Source organism: Sus scrofa, chromosome 2 (assembly GCF_054392235.1).
Source record: "Sus scrofa isolate SSC_HxYL_T2T_F1_AM1 chromosome 2, Sscrofa_HxYL_maternal_Yorkshire_Landrace_v2.0, whole genome shotgun sequence".
In the NCBI taxonomy this organism is placed as follows: Eukaryota; Metazoa; Chordata; class Mammalia; order Artiodactyla; family Suidae; genus Sus; species Sus scrofa.
In genome coordinates this window covers 88,541,727-88,567,209 of record NC_139384.1, presented here as the reverse complement: position 1 = coordinate 88,567,209, position 25,483 = coordinate 88,541,727, and the positions used below count along the sequence as shown (strand labels likewise).

The following is a 25,483-nucleotide window of genomic DNA, read 5'->3' as shown; positions in this document are numbered from 1 at the left end:
GTATCTCTCCTACCCCCCACATTTGGTTTAATGGCAAACTTTACCACCTCTGGCTCCAGCAGGAAAGTAAAGGGATTTCCATCTTTCCCTGCTCTAAAGAGACAGCAGTGCACTCAGTCCACTGTGGTCCAGAGAGGAGCCACTCAAATGCACTGCAGCAGTGCCTGTAGTCAGTTGCTCCAGCAGATTCTCAAAAGGTACTCTCAGACTTCCAGAACTCCCCAGTTTGGTCTAATATAAGAGATACATTTTCTTCTATTAAAATCATGCTAATGCTAATCCTTCTAAAAACAGGCTTCCCACCTCCCCTCTCCTCACTGAAGGCTGCACGGATTAGCTGAGAATGACTCTGTCCCCATCTTCCCTGGTTGCAACCCAAAAAGTTTTCTTTGTGATTCCTGAGAGGGGCATTTGTAGGTGGGTGAGTTCTCATTTATTCTGCCACAGATGGATGGATAGGTGGGTAGATGGGTGGGTGGATGGATGGGTGGGTAGATGGATGGAGATGATGGATGGATGGGTGGATGAATGGGACAATAGGTATCTAGGGGATAGATGTGTGGGTGAGTCAGTGGAGGAGAAGGGTTGGGGTTGAACACCACTGCAGACAGTGTCTTTCCCAAATGACTTTTTTTTTTTTCCCCGCCTGTGGCATACAGCAGCTTGATGTGGGATCTCATTTCCCAGACCAGGGACTGAACCTGGGCTGCATCTGTGATAGTACCAAGTCCTAATCACTAGACCACCAAGGAACTCTCCCAATTGACTTTTAGTTACTTTTGAAGGACATGACTAGGTGAGGGCAGTGCTTCCTCCTCCATGTGGTCACTCCTAGGAGCATTTCAGTTGACCAGGGCGGCAAGTCACAAATGGTTCCTCCTTCCATGTCCCAGAACCTAGGATGATATGTGTCTCAAAGCAGGGCCCAGGGGTTCTGCCTCCTGGGCCCTGGCCCATTGGCTTGCAGGGCCCGATGCCAAGGGGCAGTGATGACATCAGGACAGAATCAAGGGACACTCAAGTGTGCCCTTGGCCTGATTCCCCCTAAAGGAGGTGACTCATGACTCTCTGGTAGAAATGAATAGGAGTGTGGGGCTGGGGGAGAGGGGAGAGGTATTGGGACAGGGGACAGTGGGCACCCTGTGAAGGACTGGGGCTTAGAGGAGGAGCAGAGAGGGGGAGTTCCTGGGAGGTGGGAGGGGCGGAGGGACCCCGAGGTGGGAACACACTATTGCCTCGATACTCCCAATGCCCTGGCTGGCTGAGTTCCCATTCACACCTGGAGTCTCTGGTGCTCTGGGGAGTAAGGGCAGGATTGGGACCGGGGACACTTGGTGCAGCCAGGCAGGACCAGAGAAGCCCAGAAGTGTCACCCTACAAGAACTGGGCACAGTGGGGGCAGTTGTTCCCACCACACAAGGGCACACTTTGGGCATCCTGATGGCTGACACCTGAGTTAAGATGTTCATCAAGGGAAAGAGGGTAACTCCAACCAACAATATGGTACAGTTCAAATGTCCAAAACCAAGAGGCCTTTTCTTATTCTCAATTAAATTTTTGTAATGGTAACAACAACAAATCCACTACCACCAAAGGCTGCCTTTCTGGGGAGGGGGTCTGCCCAAGAGAGTTGAAAATGAGGCTGGGACAGAGGGTGTGGCAGTGGGGGGTTGGGGGAGGTGTAGCATCCAGCAGGCCCCTGAGTGAGAGAGGCCTCGAAAGGGTAGGCACAGGGCCTGTCCCCAGAGTGGCCTCTGGCCCCTGAACTTTGCTGGGCTCCTATCTACTCTGCTCTGCTATCGGCCCTGCCTGGCCCAAAGTTGGGTCCATGGGACATGGCTCGATTTCCTTCCTGAGTCCTTGGGACTGCTGCTGGGCAAGCCCTTCCCAAGAAGCCTGCTAAGGCTGTGTCCAGGTGGCCAGTGTCACGCTCCAATCTGAGGTCCCCTCTATGCCATCCACACACTTACGAATGGAGGTCATACAAACATTGCAGGGCAGGGCTGTGGAGGGCCCTGCCGCATGCTCCTGGCTGGAGCTCATCCTTTTGGGTGGATATTGGACCCCCTTATCTTAGAGTCCAGGTGGGCACTCAATCATTGAGGTAACTCTGGGCACACGCTGCACCTCTCTTGTCCTGCCCTAGTCCATGGTCTGTGATGGAGGCGGTCCTAGGCTTCTGCTCAGGGTGGTGAAACTTGGGGAGCTGGCAGCAGGGACCCAGCCTGGGCTGCACTCCCAGGCCCATGGGCTACTGGTGCTCAGGGCCTGAGCCAGCATTTGGCTCTAGTGGTGGGGACAAGGTGCTGTCACTTTATCCATAAAGTAAACATTGGGGGAGTGTGTTCCTTGTTCCCTCAGAAGCCAGAGGGGGTGCTTCTCAGTTGGGGAAACCCAAGTCCTGCATCCTGGTCCTTCCGGTGCCATCTGCTGGTGGCTTTGGGGGACTCCACAGCTGATGGGGAGAAAGGGCTGCTGCCCTTTGTGTGCCCTGTCCAGTGGCCTCGTGAGGCTGATCTGGCAAGAGGACGGCTGGAATAAAATCTTCATGGATAGCTGAGACTTAGCCAAGAACTTCATTATAACTCAAGACTGGCATCAAATTTATTATTATCTTTTGTTAAATATTTTATCTTTTCAGAGAACATGTTCTACAGAGGAAGGTAGGGTAGGTTTTCTTCCCAGGACATGTTTGTGTGTGCAGTTATGTGAAAGGAAGAGAGGTGACACAAACAGGTGGTACACATGTGGGGGGAGGGGGCGTCCGAAGCCCCAGGGTCCTGCACCCAAACTGCACACATTGCTCTTCTGATAGATAATGGCTTTTGAACTTCCACCAGGTAAACCTGCAACCCAAGCCTTACAGTCAGATGACATCAGAGGAGGAGGATCACTGGGGACACACCTGCATTCAATGTATCCTAAAGGAACAATACACAATGGTGTGGGGGGGAGGGGTCCGCTGGGCCAGCCCCTGCTCTCTTCACAGCGCCTGTCCTGCAAGCGTCTCATGGAGTAGGGGTCGGTGTCAATCTCTGTGGTGCTAACTGGGACAAGGGGCCTCCCAGGTCGGGGGTTGCGGGTGGAGAGGCAGTACGAACTAGGATGGAGCACCCTGAGGAAAACAGCTCCAGCCTCCAGAGGATCCTGTGAGGGCAGAGGCTTGACCTTCCAGGGCACGGATGTCAGGTACAGACTAGGGGGCAGAAGACACGGCCTCCCTGGGGTTATAGGAACATCTGACGATTGCCTCCTGGCACAGAGCAATGCTGGTGGGTCCTCTGGGCCAGCCCCAAAGCCTTCTTCAGTGGAACCCATGGTGTTTGCTTCTCATAAGGCTCTTCACAGCTTGGGAGGTGCCTCAGGTGACAGATCCAGGCCCCAGAGGGAAGAACCTGGTGTTTCTCAAATGGGACATTCTGGACCTTCAGGTGATTCTTCCAATTCTGGGCTAGGAGGTGGGGCTGGGGACCATCTCGAAAGAGGTGGCCACAGTAGGGTCTATTATGATAGCACTTGACTTGACTCGGGATGGTGGGGATCAGAGGCAAGAATCATCCAGATTCAGGAAGACCTTCCCTGGGCTCCCTTCAGGCTGAAGCTTTAAAAAGTAAATCCCTTTAGGCTGAAGTTCTAATGTAAAAAGCCAATGATGCAAAGTTCTCAACACTCAGGAGAAGAAGGCAGACTGTAACTCATGGCTTGGCACTGCAGAGACGCCTGCTCTGGGCTCTGGCCAGGTTCAGGAGAGGACCTCCCCTTCTTGCCCCACACAAATTCCTCATTCATTACTTTGAGCTGGAAATACAAGTGCCCTCTCTTCAGCCCTGGAGAAGCGAGTGAAGAAAGCTGATCCCAAGGGAAGGGAGGGCTGCGTGGAGGGGGCTGAATTTGGGGTGGAGGCTGGGAGACACAGTTCAACCTCCATCACCATACGACCCTCAGACCCTTGTATTTCTCATAAGAAATTAGGGATCACACCACCCATCATGGTGGGAGGAGGCATCCAAAGAGACTGCCTAGGAGCGTGACCAGCTCAGGGTCAGCCCCTGTGGACTTTGAGCTAAGTGGAGTCGGAATCTGAAGGGGAGAAGGGCCCCAGGGGTCTGCAGGGTGGCCTGGGCAGGCATGGTGATGGAGTGCAGGGCAGCCCTGGTGCCTAGATTTTGCTCTTCCCAGCTAAGGAGGAGGAAATGCCTCCTGGCTCGAACTAAAGAAGATGAGTTCCCAGCCTGGGCCTCTGGCCCTCTGCTCCCTTGCCAGGCATGGCCCCCACCGACTGTCAAGAGCCCAGGGTCCAGGGGGGCCTTGCCCAGAGCTGATTTAGTAGCTGTTGTCTGTGAAGAAGGGCACATGGGTGGATGGGGTGCTGTCGCCCTCCTCTTGTGGCCCTGCCAGCTCCCCGTACTCGCTGTTGTAGAACACCTGACCCCGGGCTCCCCGGTCTGGCCGCCGCCACCGCCCTTGGGGGTCAGGGTGCACTGCAGTCACATCCGCATTCCTGCCAGGTCCTTTACAGCTGCCAAGACAAGGAAGGTGGTGTCAGTAAGAAAAGAAGAGAGCTTGGAGCTGGGTCAGGGTTTGATCCGTATCACGAAGGACACAACCAGAGCCTCGAGTGGGCGCAAAGCCAATGGGAACACATACAGACTTGACTTAAACAGAAAAACAAACCCATGTGACTATTGGCAAACACCAGAGCTTTCTCTGTCCCAAGCCTGGGCGTGGGACAATGGAGAAGCCCAACTTCATCCCACTAAACCTACTTCTCTTCCAGTCTTGGCACGAAGCGCATCAACATGGTTCAATGGCTTAAGTGCCTGGGTGTCATCCTTTCTTCCCTTTCCCGCATCCCTCATATCCAGCCCATCCAGGAGTCCTGTCCTTTCTACTCTGCAATACATCCCGGCACTTCTCTCCATGCTTTGCCCCTGCCTTAGAGTGAGAGGCCCATCACTGCACATTCCTCACGGCTCTAGCTCATCTTCCTTCTCCCACTCATGCCTCCCTGTAGGCCAGTCTTCAGAGAACCTTCAAGTTTGACGATGTCCTTAGTCCCCTGGCTGACTTTCCAATGGGTTCCAGTCACTCTCAGAATAAAACCTGGAGTTCCCTTTGTGGCACAGTGGAAATAAATCCAACTAGGGAACATGTGGTTGTGGGTTCAATCCCTGGCCTCGCTATGTGGGTTAAGGATCCGGGCGTTACGATTCGACCCCTAGCCTGGGAAACTCCATGTGCCGTGGGTGCAGCCCTAAAAAGACAAAAACAAACAAACAAACAGAAAGAAGCATTAGCCAGAAACAATTTCTGCCAATGCAATTAGCATTCATTTTCCAAAACTAGTTTACTATTAGAGATCACCCAATAGAATCAATAAAAACACAACTGGAGGCCAAGATGCATGATATGTATGTGGTAACTGTCCCCAGGCATATGACCCCACAACCACCTGTGTTCACGTGCTGCAAACATGCCCTTCACAGCCTGCTGGGAAAATAACAGATAGTTGGTTTAAGGTGCAGAGGTCTTCAATCCCCTCACCCGAAAGGTAAAAAATGACATCAACTATCCTAACATGATACCAAGTCACACCTGTGGTCTAGGGCGCACTATTCAGTGACATCTTCACATACCAATTCCCAAACAACCCATGCAGAAGTCAAGATTTGCTCTGGAGAAACTATGTCAAAGGCACAGGTATCAAAGGTGGAGCTGAATGATCTGAACACGTGTCTTAAGAAAGTGGAAAAGCATTTTATATGATAGTGTAGGTCCTGTCATGTAAACAGCTATGAGCCAGTCAACTGATCAAATGAATGAGTAGACTTTTAACTATTTTATATATACCCTTCAAAGTTTAAATATTCAGAAATATTCAGATTTTGTGTTCTTGTGGGGTTGGTTTTTTTTTTTTGGTTTTTTTTTTTTTGGTTTTTTGGGTTTTTGGGTTTTGTCTGTTTTGTTAAGAGGAGGAAGCTATCTTCTTGGGCAAATAGAGCTCACTATCTATTCAGGTCGCCCTCTGTGCAGGTGCACAGGAGGATTTCTCTGGAACCACATTCCTATCAAAGTAGGGTGCAAGTCAGCTCTGGGTCACGTGATCTGCTGGCTCCTGTGGCCACCAGGCTAAGGGCTGGGGATCAGGGATGGTGCTGGGCTCCCCTGGCTGGGAGAGGGGTGGTAGGTGCCATTGGCATACTGCATCATTCTTGGTTTCACAAAGAGACGTCTTCTGAGCAACTGTCAAATGGAAGAGAGGGTTGGGAACCAGCCCCAGGTGCACTGGGTCAGGACGGTGATGGGGGAGGGAGGTCCTCTGGGGAGGCTGGTGGACTAAGGCCTCAAGTCTCAGGGCCTTGGACGCACAAAAAGGCAACACGGAACTGTGTAAGTGTCAAGTAAGAGAGCGACAGGTACATGCCAGCCTGGCCTCCTTCCCCTGGTCTCTGGCAGGGGAGGAGGCTCCAGACGCCTTACCTGAGCTTGCCTTCTTGTCTGTGTCTGTTCTCCAGCCGCTCAAACTCCTCAGAGGCCAGCACCATCCCACTGTCCGTCTGGTTATCCTGTGCAGAGAGAATAAGCCAAGGCTGTGGGATCCACTGAGGCATAAACCTTCATCGCACCCGACCTAACACTCATCCAGTGGGAAGTGTGGGGGAAATGGGTGTCCACTTGCTCACCAGAGCCTGCAGGTAAGGGTCACACGCCCTCACCTTGGAAGGAGAAACTGAGGCTTGCAGGGGCTGTGTATTGCTACTCAGGAGGGCAGCAAAACTGGGAGGACCCCCACCCCCACCCCTGTAGGGGGACATATAAGGCAGCCATGCAAACGGCACAGGCAGAGCAGGAGCACCAGGAGAAACAAGGAAAGTATCAAAAGAACCTGGCAGCTCACAGTATAGAAAAATGATCCTCAGACTCATGTAGTGGGGCTCTGGCACCCTTAGTGTGCATGGCATGGTTTTCATTTTGATTTACATGGAAGGGAACGGCACTCTTGTCAGAGCTGCCCCCGACTCCCCAACGCCTCCATCAGGCCCTGGGGACATGAGACAGGTCCACACAGCTCTGGTCCAGGGCTCTCACTGTGGCCCCTGCCAGCCAGGTGCTCCAGGTCCGGCTGCCCGGCTCTCTGGCGGGAGTCAGATGTCAGGAAGTCCTAAGGCCAGCAGCACTGACCAGCCCCATCTAGGGAGCCTGGGAGGCTGCCTGTGCTTTTATAAAATGGACATGCTGGCTGCAGCCTCAGGGAGCTGTGAGACATCTACTCTGCTTGACCGCATCTGAGGACACGGGTGGTGTTCCCGTGCCTCTTACCCCAGCCTCCTCCTCGAGTGACACCAGCTCCTTCTCTCTGGCCATGGGGCTCAGTGGCCACCCACCCAAGGGGGACCCTGACTCAGACTGATTCCGGGAGAACCATCTGGAAGGAGGAGCCATCTTTCCACTGGGTTTCCACTGAGGCTTCTACCTTGCCGGGAGAAAGTGGGCTGGGGTGCCAGGGAGTGGAGACCCCGTATAAGCGAGGAGGGCACAGGTGGGGGCAGCGGAGAAACGGTGGCACTGCGCAGGGGCTCAGACCCCAATGTGCCTGAGGCACAATGTGGATTTGACGCTTTCAAGGGACAATGGACTCCCTTAGGTGAGCTGGTTTCTGCTGCTGCCTTAGTCCTTCTTAATATCTGACTCCCTGCAGAGAAAGCCCTGGTCCCTGCAGAGGCCTGACCTGGGGTGCATGGCCACCCCCCCACCCCGCTTACTGCCGAGGCCTTATAGGTTGTCGGGGTCATGGGAAATTCTTCAAACGTTTTCATCCTGGAAGGACCCTGGGTCTGAGAACCTCTGGCAAGGCACCCCGGAAAGGACACACAGTTGTAATATCTGTGGAGAGAAAACAGAAAGTACTGGGAAATGTACCCCAGCACCCCTCTTGAAAGCTCTTCCCACCTCTCCTTCTGTGCCCCTCTCTAGGGAAGGATCCTAGGCCTGAGGTGTGAATATGGGGCCTGGACCTGAGTGCTGGTCTGGGCTCCCCCCCCAGCCCCCCCGCCACCCCTCCCTGAGCCATGACTCCTCTCCTGTGCAAGAGGATTGACCCTCCTGAGGCCTCTACTGGGAAGGGTGTGAAAGGTGAGTGTCACACCTAGGCTGAGTGTGACATGGAGCTGGAGAAAGACTAGGGGAGGCCCTTACCCCAGGATGCACCACCCTATGCAAGGGTGGTGGTTCTGGTGCCACAAAGCCATTGCCCGGCCTGCATGCACATGTGTATGCACGTGTGTGTATGTGTGTGCACATTTGGGTGTCTGTGGGGGCTGATGGAAGGAGCCTGGCAAGAACCAGCTGGCTCTACCTGAGTCCCAGGCCTGGCCCTGCTCTACAATGGGGCAGAGGAGGCAGGGAGTCTCGAGTGCTTCTCTCAGTATCACCAATGGGAATGTGGATACGTGACTTTCCTGGAGTATAAATTAGGCCATATGCTAAATCCCAGATACAGGTGAGTGAGTTGCCTGCCCTGCTCCCAGGGGCCCTGACAGTGGCCCTTGGAACCCACTCTTCTCCCTACCCACTTTGTTTTCTTTCCCTGCAGTGTGGAGCTGGCCAGGACACTGTGCCTGAGATGGCCTGCCCTTGAAATTGAAGGGGGCCTCTCAGGGGCTAGGAGTGCAGACCGAGAGAAGAATCCAGGAGGTACAAAGAAAAGCAAAGTCACAAGGCCACGTGGCCTTGGATGGGTCACAAAGCTGAGCAGGCCCACCAGGGCATCACTGATCCCGGCACTGTCATTTAAGGTTACTCTGCTCTTTAAATTAGTATACAATGGCCTCTCAAGTCTTTGGAGTTTGCCTTTCCTTGATGACTGATGGGATAAAACATACCATGTTCAAACTGCTTTCCCCCTGCCCCAGGAACCCTGGACCAGGGGAGGCTAGCTGACCTGGCAGCCAGGCTGTGCCGGTGCAGGCTCGGTGGGCTGTCCTCAGCGTCAGTGTCTGCCTCGGCGACATGCAGGGCGGTGGTGGACGCCTGCAAGAAGCTGCCCTCCTCTGAGCTCTGAGAGTCGCAGGGTGCCAAGCAGTCCTCCTCTTCCTGGCAGGAATGGCAGAGACAGCCAGGATTAGAGGCCCCTGTGTCTCCTTCAGCAACACCCCCCCCCCCCTCCATGCATGCAGAATGCAGGACTGCTGGAATTCCTGACCCGGAAAGTTCTGTGCTCAAGGAGCCTGGCAAACTGCCCGCACAGCCCTCCCAGGTGCCTCATTTAAAGAGGAGGCAGGCACAACAAGGGCATCCTCTCTCCAGAGCCCCGGCTGGCCCACAGCCTTAAGAACCAGTGCCAGTACTTCCCACTCTCTTCTTGGAGCAGAACGGTACCCCAAGTGCCAGTCTCCAGCCCCTGAGGCTGGGGCAGCAGGCAGCTCTCCCCTCCCTCCATCAGGTCCCAGGGCACCTGGTGTGACCCTGAGCTGGCTTTGTTCCCCACCCCTGTGGGGAGGGAGATACGAGCCAAAAGCGGGTGTGGGGCAGAGATGCAGAGGGAGGCAGGGGAACACATCACTGCTCTGTATAGACGAGGCTCTGCGCAGGCTCCCTGAGGACCAGCCCGGGGCTCCTTCGTGGGCAAAGTTGGGCTCTGACCATCTGTGACAGCCTCTAGGTTGGAGGCCAGAGGTTGCCATCGCAGGACAGGGAGAGTAGGTGCTCACCTGCCGGCTCCCAGCCTGGAGCAGGTCCCCCAGGATCTCCACCAGGTCTGAGAATGCGGGCCTCTCTTTGGGTTCTCCGGCCCAGCAGCTCAGCATGATGCGGCGTCTGCGGGTAGAGCAGGATGCTGGACTGAGGTCTGAGTGCAGCTCACATCCTACACCAGCAGACCCCAGCGCCCCTGCTTAACCTCCATCCCTCACACCCTCTCAGCCTCTCCCTCCCTCCGCAGGGCTTAGGCAGGGCTGTTCGGAGGCGAGCTGTCAATGGACCAGTGGCAGAGTGGCCTCTACTCCCGCCCCTGCCTGCGTGCCCCCTTTTCATGCCCTCTCCCCCAGGCCCACCCACTCATCTGGCCCCCAGATGACTCACGGCTTCCTGGGACTCACATGGCAGGAGTGGCCAGCTCTGGGGCCCTCATCCGGGTGCCCTCTTTCAGCCGCTGGCAGAACTCCTCATTGATCTGCACCCCAGGGTACGGGGAGGCCCCTGATGGCAGGAATAGGATGGGGGTGGGGTGAGTGGGGAGCAGACCACCACTGTTCAGCCCAGACCCCAAATCGCCTCTGTCCTGGCCCCCCCATGGCAGGGGTCTCATCCTGCTTCTCCCATCTCCCAGTGCTAGTTCATTGTTTTTGGCTGAGGACAGTGGCACCCACTTGCTAGGGTTGCCATGAGCATCAAGGGCTTTACAGACACGGCAGGGAAAATCCCAGCCCAGGATCCTCAGGGTCAGCAGAGCTTTGCTGAGCCTGTTGATTGGCCCCGTCACAGTGAGCCTACTTTGGAGAGGCCTGCTCTAGTGCTTCCCTAAGTCCTGTGGCTCGGCCAGCAAATAGGCCCTGGACCTAACCCTCCCAACCCCCCAGCCCCGCAAAGATCTTGTCTCTCCTGAACAGGGAAAAAAACAGCTCCAACAAGCCACGGAGCAGCAGGGCGAACCTTTAAAGACTAGAGCTCTCTCCCTCCCTACCTCCTGGCTGGCCTGTGGGGGATGCACAGGCTACCTCCTTCCTCTCACTGCATCTCCTGACACTGCCTGCTTACACCCTGACCACCTCCAACATGCAGGGCCCGTGGGCCTGGCTCCCCCCTCGTCCTGAACCACTGTCCTCTCAGGCCCACCTGCCTCTACCCCAGCCTGGCCCCTCTTGGCCCCTCTAGCTCACACACAGCACCATCTTTCTCGTGCTCTCCACGCTTTTTTTTTTTGGGTCTTTTTGTCTTTTTGTCTTTTTAGGGCCACAACCACAGCATATGGAAGTTTCCAGGCTAGGGGTCAAATTGAAACTATAGCAGCTGGCCTACACCACAGCCACAGCAATGCCAGATCCTTAACCCAATGAGCGAGGCCAGGGATTGAACCCGCATCCTCATGGACACCAGTCGGATTCACTAACTGCTGAGCCACGACAGGAACTCCTCCATGCTCTTTTATGTGTTGTGACAGCATTGGCCATGGTTGCCATTCAGTGTTTCCACTTTTCCACTTGTTCACTGCCTCACCCCTACCCTGGTGGCTGGGTGGTGGGGGAGGTGGGGAGGCGGAGGACTTCATCTTGGTCCCAACAAGAGCCCAGATTCCCATGGGGCTCGCACAGGTGTGGTCACTGGTCTCCTCCCAGCCGCTCCCCAGCCCCGAGAAGGCAGGGGCAGCGTCCCTAACAGCAGGTGAGGAAGGGGCCAGGCCACGGAGGGGGCAACCTGCAGGAACTCATATGGCCTTTCTCTCCAGGACCTATGGTGAGCCCAGGGGCTGCTGAGTGAATACAGGCCTCTGCCCTGGCCCTGGCTGGAGTGCCCTGCTTTGCAGCGGTGGTGCCAGGATGGCCCATGCTGGAGGTAAAGGGGAGAGGTGGGGGCTCTCCACCCACCTGCCTGGGAATGACCTGGGCTACCTGTTCCAGGTGCGCACCTCCAGGCTGTGCAGCGGGGCAAGGGATGTGACCCGGAGCCTGTCCTCCTGCCTTCCCCTCCCTGGGACCCTGCCTTGCACTCACCCAGGGAGAAGATCTCCCAGAGGAGCACCCCGAAGGACCACACATCGCTCTGCGTGGTGTACACCTTGTCGAAGATGCTCTCAGGGGCCATCCACTTCAGGGGCAGCCGGGCCTGTGGGAGGGATGGGTGTCCCCAGTGGGGGAGGGAAGAGAGGGAAGAAGCCAAACCTTCCGGCATCTCCCTCCTGCCCCCAGTCTCCCCAGGACTCTGGAGTCACGCCCCAAGAAAGTCTTCTGGTCACGTCCACCCTGTGTGTGTTCAGATAGCTCCTGTGTTCAGACTTGCCCTGTTCCCTCTCCTGCATCCCTCAGGTGCCTCGTGTCTTCCTTGAGGGCTTCTGTCCTGCTACTCTTCTCCTGGGTCCCTCTGGGCCCTCCTTCCCCTGTGCTCTCCCAGGGATAACTTGTAGCCCCTCCTCCAGCTCCAGACCCCTGGCGCCGGCACCCTGAAGAACCTGCTTCCCTGCACATTCTCACAAGCTCCACCTCTCTCCACTCACTCAAGTCCCCTCACTGGAACGCTGGCATCATCCCTGACCCCTCCTGTGGCTCCTGATGTGCCTTCTTCCGTCCTATGGCCTCTACCTGGGAGCCCTGAGGGCCATGGCCCTTCCTGACTAGCCTCTGCCTCCACCCCAGCACCCCCGCTCCCCTCTCCTCATAGCGGGGACCCACCTCCCCCATCACCCTCCCTCCAAACCTCTTCCTTCCCCCAGGGCAAACCCCTAGCCAGCTTTGGATGCTCAGATGCCTGACTGGCCACCTCTGAGCACCACCAACAAGACACGTTGCATCTAGTACCCAGGTTCTTTTCTGTGACCCTGCTACACCACATCTGTCTGCCTCTAAGAAAACACCACATGGGGTCCGCCTCTGCATGCCCAGCCCCCGTGGGCCAGGCAAGGAGAGTCAGTGCTCAGTTAATGGGCCAAGGTGCAGGGCCAAACACAAGCTCCAAATTGGAGCTTGTCCTGCTCCAGGTCCCTCAGTAGGGTCACTAGCGTCCCTGTAGCAGAAGCCCTCAGACCTTCCATGTGGACAGCAGTGAGTCCCCCACCCTGCTCCATCCCCCACCTTCCCTCCACGGCCTGCACTCACACTGCCCTTGCGCACGTAGTCAGGGTCTTTGTAGATGTCCCGAGCCAGGCCAAAGTCACAGATCTTCACCACATCACTTTCTGACAGCAAGATGTTCCGAGCGGCCAGGTCTCTGTGGATGCACTAGGAGTGCGAGGAGGTGCCATGGAGGGATCAGGGCAAGCCTCTGAGGCCACACCCACACCTGGAGCTCCAGGGTGCCCCACCTGAGCCCTGCTCTTTGGGGGCAGATTCCATCTGCCCCCATGACCCGCCACGGACAGAGCACGTGGAACTGTGGGGACAGCAGAGGAGGCTGCGGGGTGGGAAAGATCGATGCTATAGCCAACTCCCTCTGACTCGAGATCTTGGGAAGCCAATTCTACCCTTTGGACTCAGTTTTCCTCCTCTGCAAAGTGGGAGAGATGCGCCTTGACCACAGCTAGCTTGGCATGCTGGTGGGCATGCTGGTGGCTGAAGAGGCCTTTCTCCCCTCTGAAGAGTCACCTTGCGGGAGGCCAGGAACTCCATCCCTCGGGCCACCTGGAAGCTGTAGCAGACAAGGTCCTCCATGGTCAGTGGGCTCAGCCACAGGTCCTCCGCTGCACAAAGGAGTGAGGCTGGCTCAGGAGGGGTCCCTCCATGTGATTCCCATCTTCCACCCAGTTCCAAAGGGAGTGCTTGTTCACTGGGCCTGGCTGCGTCCTTCTTGGCTGCACAACAACCATGCTGCCTTCTCTCCTGCCCCTCAGCCTCCATTATCTCCGTGACACCCACTAACTACTCCCAGAGCAGGAATACTGTTGCTACACTGGACCTTCACCCCCACTACTTTTTTTTGTTTGTCTTTTTAGGGCCGCACCTATGGCATATGGAAGTTCCCAGGCTAAGAGTCAAATCAGAGCTGTGGCTGCTGGCCTACACCACAGCCACAGCAATGTGGGATCTGAGCCGTATCTGCAACCTGCACCACAACCTGGATCCTTAACCCACTGAGCAAGGCCAGAGATGGAATCTGCGCCCTCATGGATACTAGCTGGGTTCCTTACGGCTGAGCCAGGACGGGACCTCCCACCCGTGTTTCTTCTGCCCAGACTGCTCCCTGCCCTGTCTGCAAGGCAAATTCCAATTCATCTATAGATGCCCAAAGCAAACATCAAAGGTCTCTGTGAATATTGTCCCTGAGGGGTCCTCCCTTCCTGAGGTAGAGTGCATCACATGCTCTCCCATGCAAGCCCCTTGAGCAGGGCCCCGGGTTGGCTTAGCCCAGGGTCCCTGATCATAAAGTGTGATCCTTCCAACCATCTTGGCCCAGGGGAAGCCAGACTCTTACCTTCTTGGACCAGAGGGGCCCGCCCCGCCCCGCCCTTGCCCGTGAGGAGCTTCGTGAGGAGGGCCCTGTCGCTGGTCCCTGGCCTCCTCCTGTCAGCCTTGGCGCTCTCCACCATGGAGCGGAAGCGCCTTCGCTGCTCAAGGGTCTTCTCCTGCAGATGCACAAAGCGGGTCCGGGGGTGGGACAGGGGGCGCTTCTCATTTAGAGCCGAGGCACAGGCCCTTTTCCCCAGTCCACCTAGGCTCCCTGCCGGCTCATCAGCAGAGCTCTGGCCCCTGGCTGGGTGACCACCTACCGCGTAGGGGTTGAAGGCCTCCCGCTTGGCGCGTAAGAAGTTGGACAGGTTGCCGTACTTGCAGAACTCCACAATCACCATGAGGGGGCCTGGGACAGGACAGGAGCTTGGTGACCGAGGGCGCGCTGTTGGGAAGCACCGAAGCCAAAGCACCGCACTGCCCTCCGGAGTCCAGCCTCGTGCCCGCCCATTCGCAGCCCCACAAGCCCTTCCCACCCGGGAAGCCAGAGCAAGCGGTCTGCGGGCCTCGCCCTCCCCCCTGGGCGCCCGAGCTCTTTACCGTTGGGCTTGGTGCATGCCCCCAGCAGGTTGACCACGTTGAGATGGTTACCGATGTGGATTAAGATTTTGAGCTCTGACATCAGGGCGCGGTGCTCGCTGGCTGTGGCGCCCTCTGGAGGGAACATGGGGGCTTCGCATGGTTCACCGCGCCTAGACCCAGACTCTGCGCTGCTCTCCCTCTGGGTCACTAGCTTAGCTGAGGCTTGGCCAGCGCTCTTGCTGGTGAGGGCAGAGGGTCCCCAGCACGTCCCGCCTGCCCCTCTTGAGGGTTTAGGTGAGTCTGATAAGTACTGCTCAGAGGTGAGCCCCAGGCCTGGTGACTGATTCCCACCAGTTCGCCGAAGAAACTTGGGTAAGACTCTGGCTCTGAACAGGCTTCCCCTCCTGCACCAGGACCCCACCAGCCCACCCAGAGCTGCTGCTCCTCACCAGCTCAGCCGTCCCTTCTACCCACTGACCCCACACCTTTCAGCATCTTCACCGCCACAGTGTCACAGCTGCTGCCTTTGTTGATGCCAAAGGCCGAGGCTTCCACCACCTTCCCAAAGGCTCCATGACCAAGGACTCGCCCTGTGGGGACAGGGAGCGGGTTCCAGGTGAGCTGTATGGGGGTAAGGGTGGAGAGGATTGGGCAGCAGGGACAATCCCTGCAGAGGGCCAGGAAGGAAGGCCCAGGAGGGAGAGGAAAGTTGGGAGCCCCTGTGCCAAACAGGAAGTGCATGGGGAGTGGGAGCGGGAAGAGAGTGAAAGGAGAGGCAGACAGGAAGGCCTGCATCCTCTCCCAGCAGGTGTGAAGGGCCCACCCGGCTTAGAGCAGCAGGAAGTGACCTCCAGGGCCTGGGAATCGGGAGCCCCGATCATGGTTCTGGGAATGTATACCCAGATGGACAGGTGGGGCCAGGTGGGGGCCAGGTGGAACTTTTTGGCATGAGTTCTGAGCATGGAGGAATTTCAGGGCTCCAGCCTGCCCAGCCCCCACAGCAGCTGAAGCTGTCTCTGCCCAGAAGGACAGGGTGGGTGTGGGCCTCACCCAGGTGCAGCCGTTCCCGGGGGAACTCCCACTGGCTGGCATCATAGGACAGGTATTCACACTGCTCCTCCAAAGGTACTTCCCCAGGGTCCATGATGATGGACAGGTAGCCAGTCTTGATGTCTGCATGGGTTGGCTGAGGAGAGGGATGGGGACGGCTTATTGATTCGGCCATGTCACCCTGGCTTGAGTAAAACTTTGCCCAGAACAGATGGAATCGCCTTAGGGACTTTCAATACAGGAGGGGCCAGACGAACAGGCAGCCTCTGGTCCTGTAAGAGCCCAGCATGGAGGGGTCAGAGGCCTTCTGGGACACAGGCTTCCGGGACCATATTCCTTAACTTAAGGGCTGACCAGGGTGGGGAGAGAACCCAGGAGTTGCTGGGGAGAGGCTCAGCGGGGGAAGGAGTGCTCACCCTCCTCATGTTACAGAAGATGAGGAGGAGGAGGACCCAGAAGAAGACGGCGATCACTCCGGTGCCAACAAGGATCACGATCTCCATGCTGCCTTTATCTTCGGAGCCTGAGTGGGCAGAAAGGGGCTAGTGTGTGCGTGCGTGAGAGGGGAGAGGGTGCACCCTGAGGGAAGCACCCCTCCTAGTGGTCATGACTTGCAGTGAGGTGGCCACGAGAAGGTGGTGCCGGCAAAGGGTGGGTGGAGGGGCGTGAGGGGGAGGCCGGACCTTCCACCGCCACGCTGGCGGAGGAGTTAACGCAGCCCTTGGCGTTGCACACGCTGCATAGATAGCGGCCTGCGTCCTCCTCGCGCACGCGCCTGATGCTCAGCTTCTGGTTGGAGTCCGTCAGGTCGATTCCTGCAGGGGATTGGGTGGAGTTCGACTAGGTCTGGAGCCGTGGCCTCGTGAACTTCCGGAACCCGCCCTTTACCCGCGTCCACCCCCCTACCGGACTCTTCCGCCAGCAGCCTCTCATCTTTGTACCACACGATGCTGGGCACGTGCGCCCCGGCCACTGGGCACCGCATCTCCAAGGAATCACTCACGTTCACGAGGAGGTCCGTCAAGTTCTGTGTGAGCCGCGGGGCTTCCAGGGCTGGGGGCGGGGCCGAAAGAGAACTAAGGGGAGCTGCAGAAAGAAGGGCGCTTCGAGGTTTAAGCTGGGGGGGTGGAGGCGGGGGCGAGCAAGAGGTGCACCTCCGCAGCGGGGCTGGGAAGGGGACTCTCCTGCTGGTTCGGGCTTGTGAATGGACCACGCAGGCGCGTGCTGGCTGGGGCAGAAGTCTCCCTGGGAAGTGGCGCCCTGACCGACCCGACCCCCATGGCCTTGCCTGCCTCACCCTGCACTGACAGGTACTTCTTATGGCAGTGCTTGTCGTGGCTGCGCCGGTCCTGCACCTCGCACACGTAGTCGCCTTCGTGCTCAAGCGCCACGCTGGGGATGGTCAGGCTGAGTGTGGCGTGGCGCACCCCAGGTGCAGCCTCTTCCAGGCTGGCGGCCAGCGGCGTGGCGAAGAGGTGCACGTTCTTGCAGTCGAGCAGCAGCGGGTTCCCGTGTGCATCATGCAGCATGGACAGGTTGAGGCGGTACCAGCGCAGATGCTCGTAAGTGTAGTTGTCAGCCCGGCAGCTCAGGCGCACGGTCTGGCCCTCTAGGGGCTCCTCTGATGGCTCGGATTCTATGCTGAAGCCGTCAGGAATGGCTGGGGAGGGAGCAGGAACTGCTGTGACCTCGAATCCCTTGTTGTCTCACCTACCTGCCTGCCCAGGTACTCTCTCTTCCTTTCCCATCGGCGACTCACTCAGCTCTCAACCCAGGGTGTGCATTACGTGTGTGTGCGGGTCAAGAACACCACTCTCTCTGGAGCCTTCTCCCTCTCACTGACATGAGACCAGCTCTCTGAAGTCAGCCCCACCAGAGTCTCTTCCTGCAGTGCCTCCTTCTAGCTCTACAAGCTCCAACACAGGCTGCTTGCTGCCCCCACCTCTCTCAGGAGCCCAGTGTTTTTATTTTTATATTTTTTGTCTTTTTGCCTTTTCTAGGGCCGCTCCCACGGCATATGGAGGTTCCCAGGCTAGGGGTCTAATCGGAGCTGTAGCCGCTGGCAGATGCCACAGCCACAGCAATGCAGGATCTGAGCCCCGTCTGCAACCCACACCACAGCTCACGGCAACGCCGGATCCTTAACCCACTGAGCAAGGCCAGGGATCGAACCCACAACCTCATGGTTCTTAGTTGGATTTGTTAACCACTGAGCCATGAAAGGAACTCCAAGGAGCCCAGTTCGTCAATGAGTTTCTTGCTACCAGACCCAGTGGGGTCCCAAATCCACTTTCTCCCTCGCTGCTGACTACACTGCCCACCACTCTCCACTCCTTGAAACAATCTGGTTTCATTAGTTTTTGGCAAAGCCTCCCACTTTCCTCTTGTCCCTCTGGCTGTGCACTGTCAAGCTCCTGTGGGCTCCTCTCCCCTCCAAAGTGTTCTCTCTGGCTCCATCTCTCTTCTGGGTGCCCTCATCCACACCTCTGGGCCCCATGATTGTCTTCTTAGCATTCTGAGGTCACTAACATATTTGAAGATCTGAGGTAACTATGGACCTTCTCCCCAGTTTTCGTGCGGGATCTTGGGCTTGGGAAGGCCCAGGAGAAGTGGAGTTAGGTGGAGCTGTGGGGAACAAGAGGGTACCCCTGGGGGAGACACCTCCATCCAGACCTCCAGATGGTACCAGGCCATCCCAGTGGATTACCACCTCTGTCCATAGGCCTATAACCTCCAAATCTATCCCTCCTGCCCAGATGTCTCTCTTGGGTGCCTCAAGGTCTCCAGAAACTTAATGGGCAACATAATTTTCTCCCAGGCCTGTTCTCCTCCTGTGCCCTGGTTCCTGACCTCCCTCCAGGCCTGCCCAAGTCACTCACTGGTCACGTAGAAGTAGATGAGCCGCTCATCCTGGCCCACTTTGTTGAAGACCACGCACTTGTACATGGCAGACACGTTGGCATCCTGGATAACCAGCTTGCTCACCGTCTGGACAGGACATGTGTCAGGCATGAGGATCCATTTCCTTCCTGAGTTCCCCCACCCTGACCTCCTTGTTCTGCATGGAGGTTGCTGTGCCCACCAGAGTAATCGGGGAAAGTGAGGCTCTGGGCTGGAAATGACCTCAAAGACAGGACAAGGAATGGTGAGGCAGGGAGCAGATGGTGAGGCAGCATTAGGCAAAACCAGAGAGACCTCTGGCTGTGGATGAGCTCAGGCTGTGGCCATGCTGAAGTGGGGATAGGGGCCTGGTAGCACTGGGTCGGTCCAAGGCAGAGTTAGAATTCATGCTCTGGTCACATCAAGGGTCAGCCTCTGGTCCAAGGGGAGCAGCTGGTCACAGTGTGAGATCCTTGGGATGTGCCCACAATTGCCCCAGGGCTGCCCACAGCACTCTCCCAGTGCCCTGGGTAGTGTTGCAAGGAGAGGGGTTCCATTCCAGGGCTTCAGGCGGACCCTGGCCTGGGGGAGTAGGAAGCTTAGAAACAGAGAAGAAGAGGGCCATAGGCCCTGCCTACCATCCAAAGAGTCCACCCCCCCATCCCAAGCTGGGCACTTCCTGGCCAGCCTGGAACAGGAAGAGGCTCTGGAGGTGTGTAGGAAAACAGGAAGTGACTGTAGGAAGTGGGTGCCTTTGTTCAGTCCTTCCCCTGCCTGGCCTCTTCTAGGCATTGCCCCCAGGCCGGGCCAGCAGCTCAGCAGCCTTTGGTGGGGATGGAGCTGGGGCCCCAGTCCTAACCCTCCCAGCCCCGGGCAGCTGGGGCCCATGGCCTTGAATTACAGCTTCCCTGTTTGGGAAGCAGCTGGAGGTCCCCCCCACCCCCATCCCTGTCTGCATGCAGGCAGGGAAAGTGATGCCCAGAGACACTGCAGAAAGGTTACAGCCTCTCAGCTGCTATCCCCAGAGCTCTGCCAACCCCATGAAGGTCAGGAGAGGGCCCCACTCTGCCTGGCCTCCCTCCTTCTCCCGCAGCCACTCCGTGGCAAGGCTGGCCCGTACCTTATTCTTGCCCTCCACAAACTCAGTCCAGGTGTCCAGGCTCTCAATGGGGTTTATGGCATCCTGCGTGGTCACCTCCCTCCAGTCCCGGCACTGTGGCATTCGGTCTCTCTGCTGCCTCCGGTGGCTGCTGAAGACAAGGAGCGGCAAGGGCAGGTCAGGGATACAGACAGGGCAGGTCAGGCTTTTGTCCCACTTGGGGTCATCTTCTCATGTCGTGGTGGGTAGGCTGGCCCTTGGGCCAAAGTGAGCAAAGGAGATGGGGCTTTGTTTCTGAAACACTCTTCCGGGCCCAGCAACCTATCCTGCACAGGCTGCCAGACACAGCCTGCCCCAGTAGTCCAGGGCCTGTGCCTACAGTGCGCCACACCCCCAACTCTGTGGCTCTCCTCCAGTCTGCTGTGCCCCTGCCCCCACCTGTGTGTATCCCTTCCTGCAAAGTCCACCTGTATCTCCTGGGGCGACAAAGTCACACCACTCCTGCTCCAGGAAGCTCTTCCCCGCCCTCCCTCTTTCAGAGCTGCAGCCCTATCATGGGCTGGCTATGCATCCTGGCACCTTTGGTCTCCTGCTAGGATGGGGGTTGGGGGGAAGGGGCAGGCCTTGTCTCTCCTTAGTGGAGCAGAGCGGCAGCCAGGGCTCCGAGCAGAGCAAACCGTTAGAATATCAGAGAGAAGCACGTTGGGAGGTGCCAGCAGTGGCCTGCAGCCTCGTGGTCAGGAAGAATCTCTTAGGAGCCTTGAAGGCTGTGGCTTGGCTCAGGCCCACAGGCCACCCCTACTGAACCTCTCCAACTGACATGTCAGGGCCACAACCTTGCTGGTATGGCTGCCCTGTTCCCCTTGGGCCCCCAGCACCTGTTCCTACCCAGCCTGTGACCCTGCATCGTGCCCATTAGGATCTCTTGCTAGATGGCAAATGTGACTTGTCACATCCCTGCGCCATTCACAGGCTCTCTTGTGACTTCCAGACCACTGACCACCTTGGCGCCCTCCATTCCTGGCCCCTGCTTGTCCAGGTTGTCTCTGCCTTGAGTATTCTCTGTGCTCCTCTGTCCTCCTGTTGGTGCCCAAGGGCAGCACGGCCCAGCAGTTGGACAGGATTTGCTTCTTTTGCCCATGTCCTTAGGAACGTCACATCCCTTCTGTGTCCTCACTTTCCTCCTCTCTAAGGGGCCGGTCGTTGTGAGCATGGCACAGAGGAGCTGATGAGTTTGGTGTGCCTCGGGGCTCAGTACAAGTCTCACAAAACTAGCCCGAGTCTGCCTGTTTGTTGAGAGGTGTCCTCCTGGGGGCCCCGAGACATGTCCTTTGGTCCTCTCTAGATGGTGCAGTTGTGTGTCAGAGGGGAGGGGGCTTTGCTTTCAGGGAAGGTTGGTGGGGGCTGGACATCCCCAGTGTCCAGCCTGGCCTGACTGATATAAGGGAGGAATTGAGCCTTGCTCAGCTGAGATGAGATCAGGGATTGGCTACAGTTGAATCGTGTTAGCATTCAAGTTTAGAGGAGGGCTCTGGGGACAGGTGGAGGCAGTAAGTGGGGTTGGGAATGGGGGGTGGGGGATGGGAGGTAGGGGCGGACAGGGTAGAGCCACACTCACAGGCTGCGTTGGGTGAAGGTCTTGCAGGGCGTCCACGGCCGCCAGTGCCACTGGATCCCTAGTGGAGGGGGCACCCCGTAGGCAGTACAGGTGAGGGCCTGGCGACTGTGGCGGGAGTAGATGCTGGGGGAGGAGGCCTCCTTCTCGTGGATGTGGGGGGGCACTGGGGACACAGGGAGCCAGCCAGTCAGCCAGCCTCCGCCACCACACCCCCCGTCCACCCACCAGCCCCTCTCCTGTCTACCCACCCATACCATTCACCACCAGCTCCAGGCTGATGTTGCGCCTCAGGCCGGCCGCGGAGTTCCACAGGGCAAGGGTGTAGATGCCCGCACTGGCCTCTGTCACCTCCTTGAGCACCAGAGCATGCGGGCTGTGGCGTCCGGACAGTGCCTTTCTGTCCTTATACCTGGCCCAGGAAGGGAGTTCAGGGGTCCGTGCACTCCTTCCCTGTGGCACCCTAGCCCCAGAATATATTGTCTGGAGGCGGGAGAGGCCAGGAGCAAGAGGCACCTCCTGCATTAGACCGGGAGGCTGCTGGGAAGCGAGGCAGGGGTATGCGCTGAGGCAGCTGACTGGAGTGGGGAGCAGATGGCCTTCAGGCCATGTGCATGGTCTCCAGGCTTGACCTGTTGGGTCTCACAACACCTACAGGCTCAGGACCAACTGAAGTCCCCATGGGGGCCTTGTCTCTTTCTCATAGGCTTCAGAGGTGTGTGCTGTGAAGGGGTAGAGGGGCAGTCCCTTGGGTGCCTTCCCCTGGTTTTCCAAGGAGAGACTCTGCGAGAAGCATAGCCCATGGGCACAGAGTGACACTGAAGGGGAGGCAGGGGAATGGCTCTCGGCTGCAATGCCAGAGCCCTACTGAAAGAGACATCACTTGCCTAGGATCACACTGCAGGGCAAGGCAGGGCAGGGCAGGGCAGGACCCAGGCCATGAGGCCTGCTGGGCTCTGGTGCAGAATCCTGTCTGCCATCTGCTGCATTTGTGATCCTAGGCAAAGGGCTTCACTGTCCTTAAGCCCCCATGTCCTCATCTGAAAACCAGGGAACCTATTTGCAGGTGCTCTCAGGTCTACCCAAGATAGAGACTTTAGTGTCAGACACACAGAGGCTGCTTTGGGAGCCAGGACTGGCCTGTCTACCCATGGATCTCCATCCATTACTTACTCATAATCATTCTATGATGACTGAGACAAGTGGGCCCCTTTGGGGCTATGGTCGTCACTAGTGCCCGGGGACAGGTGTCTCAGTGGACAGTGGGCCCAGCTAAGCACTCGTTGGAGGCAGATGTTGGCCAAGTGAGAAAAGAAAGGCCAGATGTGGTGGGAATGGTGAGAGGCAGTCAGTTACCTGAGGACCAGGCCTGGGCTGGATCCTCTATGCAACAGAGCCAGTTACCCTCCCAGACAAAGTCAGTACTGCTGTTCTTAAAGGGCAGGGGACAGGGCCCTGGGTGTCTCCACCCCTGTGAGGGAGGCTGGCAGACTGCATCATGCATCAGTGTCTCTAGAGACAAGTCCTGGTCCCATACCAGGTGCCCCAGTGGACTCCAAAGCCTATGGCCTCAGAGGTAGGGTCATAGCAAGCCCAGGCCCAGGGCATTCTGGGGCCCTCCCAGGAGAAGCCTGCTTCTAGCCTCTGGTCAGTGCAGTGGGTGCTGGCTAGGGGGCTTCTGCTTGCCCTGCTATAGGCTTGCAGAGAAGGTCATCCTGCCTGGCGGGAAGTGCCCCAGACCAGGAAGGCAGGACTTCTCTGGCCAGTTGTGAAAGGGTGGAGTAGACGCCTCTCAGGAGGCTCAGAGGTCAGGTAAGAATGCACTTCCTCCTTCCTGGCCTGTTGTCCTCATGTGTATGATGGGAGTCAGCCTAGTACGTGACTTCCCAGGGTTGGCCCATGTGGACAGCTCAGACGGCCCCAGAGTACATGGTGGGGTGCTGTACTTTCCTGAGCTCTCGGGGAGCACCTGGTGAGGGTGAAGCCACCACTGAAGGACCCCTCACTGACCCTTGGCCTACCCTGCAAGGGACACCTTACTCTGAGGTCAGAGTCTAGAACTCACTGCTGTACACAGCTCAGGCCCAGCCCAGCTCATGACCGTCTGGGAAACCCCTGTAACATCTCCGAAAGTCTGGTTAGAAGCATCCTGGGGTTGGCCAGCTGTTTGGAGAGGAGCCAAAGAAACCTGAAGCCATTCTTCTATGATACCTTCTACCTGCGGCCCTCAGGAGGCTGAGTGGGTGCAGGCAGCGACAGCTAGATAAAGCCCTGTGCTATGCCCACCCACATATAACGGGAGGCCGGTATTTACACCCTTTCAGAGTTTAGCAGTGATCCAGGTCACCCTTCTCTCTGGCCAAAATACGCACTTCCCTTAGAATATTCATCAGGGTTCCCCACGCAGGGCACAGGCCCAGAGGGGTCTCCATCCAGGTCATAGGAAGTGGGCCTTGATGGGGAGAATGCTGCCTGTCCCTCCCTGTGGTTCTTGCTTACACTGGACCTGGTAGGTAGTGATGGGCAGGAGTGAGGGAGGTACCATTGGAACTCCGGCAGGGGGTACGCGGCCAGCTTCACGGGCAGTTTCACCAGCTCGTCTCCTGCTGTGGCCTCCAGGACGGGACCCTTGAGCCACTCGACACTGATGAAGGGCTTTTCTGCCAGACAGGAGGCATCAGGGTAAAGCTGGGGCTGATGTCGCTGACCCGCCACCACGCAGGGATTCAGAGCCACCCTCAGTGGCCAGATGCCTGCAGGCTGGGGCTCACCCTGTCCTCTGGGGCATGGGAGCTGGGCAGTCTGTCCACTCGCGGCCCTCCCTTCCCACTGGCTGGACTCCACACTGCTCAGATGCACCACAGACCTTGACCCTGGGCCCACCCTGTACAAGAACCCTTGTTCCCCAGGCTTGATGACTAACACCCGCCCTAGCCCAGGCTATGCTGGGCACGATGACCTGACAGGCCGTACCATGCACAATGACCTCAGTGCTCTCCTGGAATTGCTGGATGCCATTGTTGGCCTGGCACACGTATGGGCCCAAGTCGTGCTGGCTGACGTTGTGGATGGTGAGGATGCTGGAGAGCTCCGTGTGAGTCTGCTGGGAGCGCCGCTCCGGCACCCACCTACCCCGCTCTGCCTGCCGGGGACCAGGGGAAGTGTAGGGTCAGAGCGGGCTGGCTCTGACAGAACCAGCCATCAGAGGCACACACCCTCATCCAGCCAGAAGTAGCAACAGAAGCCTTGTGCCAGACCCAGAGTTTTCCTTGGGATGGGAAAACTTCCCTATCAGATAGGGCTCCGGGGGCAGGACTGGCTCTGCACCTCCTCTACGTGTGTGCTGGACCAGGGTGGGCAGAGATGGGGATCCTGGGGATGGTTCGGGCACAGCTCCCAGCAGGGCTGCTGACCTCACCTGCTTCCCTGGATAGTCCCAGTCGAAGGTGACGCCTGAGTTGAACTCGGCCCACACGGTGCAGTTCAGAACCAGCTTCTCCCCAACCAGCAGTTCCAGTGATTTCTTGGGGAATAGCTGGATGTCATAGAGCTCGTTGCCTGGTGACACATGCACAGTGACCCCCATGCCTCTCATAGGACAGCACACACAGAGTGCAGGGCACAGGGTGCCCACTGATACTAGGAGCACTAAGGCACCTACAGCCCCATTACTGGGAACTGGGGGATCCTCATCCTCTTCCTGCAGTTCTCCTCCCAGGACATGGGGAGTGGTCCCTGAAGCCCCAGGCAGCCCCTACCTGTGATGTGCACGAGGAAGGGGTTGGATAGGAAGGCCTGGCCACCCCAGGAGGTCTCACACTGCAGGTACAGGGCGTCGCGCAGCAGCGGGGTGGGTACCCGCATGCCTCGGCGGTCATCCCACACCACCTCTTGCCCATCAGGTCGCAGCACTGAACTTTGCTGTAGGGACATGGTGGCTGTCAGGGCCCAGCTGCCCTCTTCCTCTTGGCTAGACCAGCGGCCACTTTCCCGGGGCCAGGGCTGGAGGCCCGGATCCGGGGTGGGGGTGGGGGTGAGCTTGTACCGAGCGCAGCGTGATGTTGAGGCCAGGGATGGACACCCGGCAGGGCACCCACATGGAGTCCTTCCTGTTGACCAGGAGTGTGTCCGGCTTGTTGATGAATGGCTGCTCCGGGTCTGAGG

The 25,483-nt window shown here is 57.7% G+C and overlaps 1 protein-coding gene across 2 annotated transcripts in view; it reads right to left on the bottom strand.

Moving 5' to 3' along the window:
• Positions 1 to 2,579: 2,579 nt before the first annotated feature.
• The window catches only part of FLT4 (fms related receptor tyrosine kinase 4), a 39,105-nt gene continuing 16,201 nt past the window's right edge, over positions 2,580 to 25,483 (bottom strand). Inside the window, exons 4-30 of one of the 2 annotated variants that reach the window (XM_085013586.1) lie at positions 25,365 to 25,477; positions 25,078 to 25,240; positions 24,738 to 24,877; positions 24,293 to 24,461; positions 23,862 to 23,979; positions 21,577 to 21,731; positions 21,323 to 21,485; positions 19,726 to 19,855; positions 18,605 to 18,713; positions 17,023 to 17,385; positions 16,632 to 16,778; positions 16,409 to 16,540; positions 16,142 to 16,248; positions 15,726 to 15,861; positions 15,161 to 15,265; positions 14,694 to 14,807; positions 14,414 to 14,502; positions 14,119 to 14,269; positions 13,293 to 13,387; positions 12,807 to 12,929; positions 11,709 to 11,820; positions 10,098 to 10,197; positions 9,711 to 9,816; positions 8,942 to 9,093; positions 7,764 to 7,884; positions 6,481 to 6,566; positions 2,580 to 4,519 (exon numbers count right to left, since the gene is read on the bottom strand). In XM_085013586.1, the coding sequence (XP_084869712.1) occupies positions 4,324 to 4,519; positions 6,481 to 6,566; positions 7,764 to 7,884; positions 8,942 to 9,093; positions 9,711 to 9,816; positions 10,098 to 10,197; positions 11,709 to 11,820; positions 12,807 to 12,929; positions 13,293 to 13,387; positions 14,119 to 14,269; positions 14,414 to 14,502; positions 14,694 to 14,807; positions 15,161 to 15,265; positions 15,726 to 15,861; positions 16,142 to 16,248; positions 16,409 to 16,540; positions 16,632 to 16,778; positions 17,023 to 17,385; positions 18,605 to 18,713; positions 19,726 to 19,855; positions 21,323 to 21,485; positions 21,577 to 21,731; positions 23,862 to 23,979; positions 24,293 to 24,461; positions 24,738 to 24,877; positions 25,078 to 25,240; positions 25,365 to 25,477 (3,695 nt within the window). In that variant the 3' untranslated portion in view covers positions 2,580 to 4,323. The remainder of the gene's footprint in view (positions 4,520 to 6,480; positions 6,567 to 7,763; positions 7,885 to 8,941; positions 9,094 to 9,710; positions 9,817 to 10,097; positions 10,198 to 11,708; positions 11,821 to 12,806; positions 12,930 to 13,292; positions 13,388 to 14,118; positions 14,270 to 14,413; positions 14,503 to 14,693; positions 14,808 to 15,160; positions 15,266 to 15,725; positions 15,862 to 16,141; positions 16,249 to 16,408; positions 16,541 to 16,631; positions 16,779 to 17,022; positions 17,386 to 18,604; positions 18,714 to 19,725; positions 19,856 to 21,322; positions 21,486 to 21,576; positions 21,732 to 23,861; positions 23,980 to 24,292; positions 24,462 to 24,737; positions 24,878 to 25,077; positions 25,241 to 25,364; positions 25,478 to 25,483) is intronic. The other variant, XM_085013587.1, reaches the window with a different exon arrangement.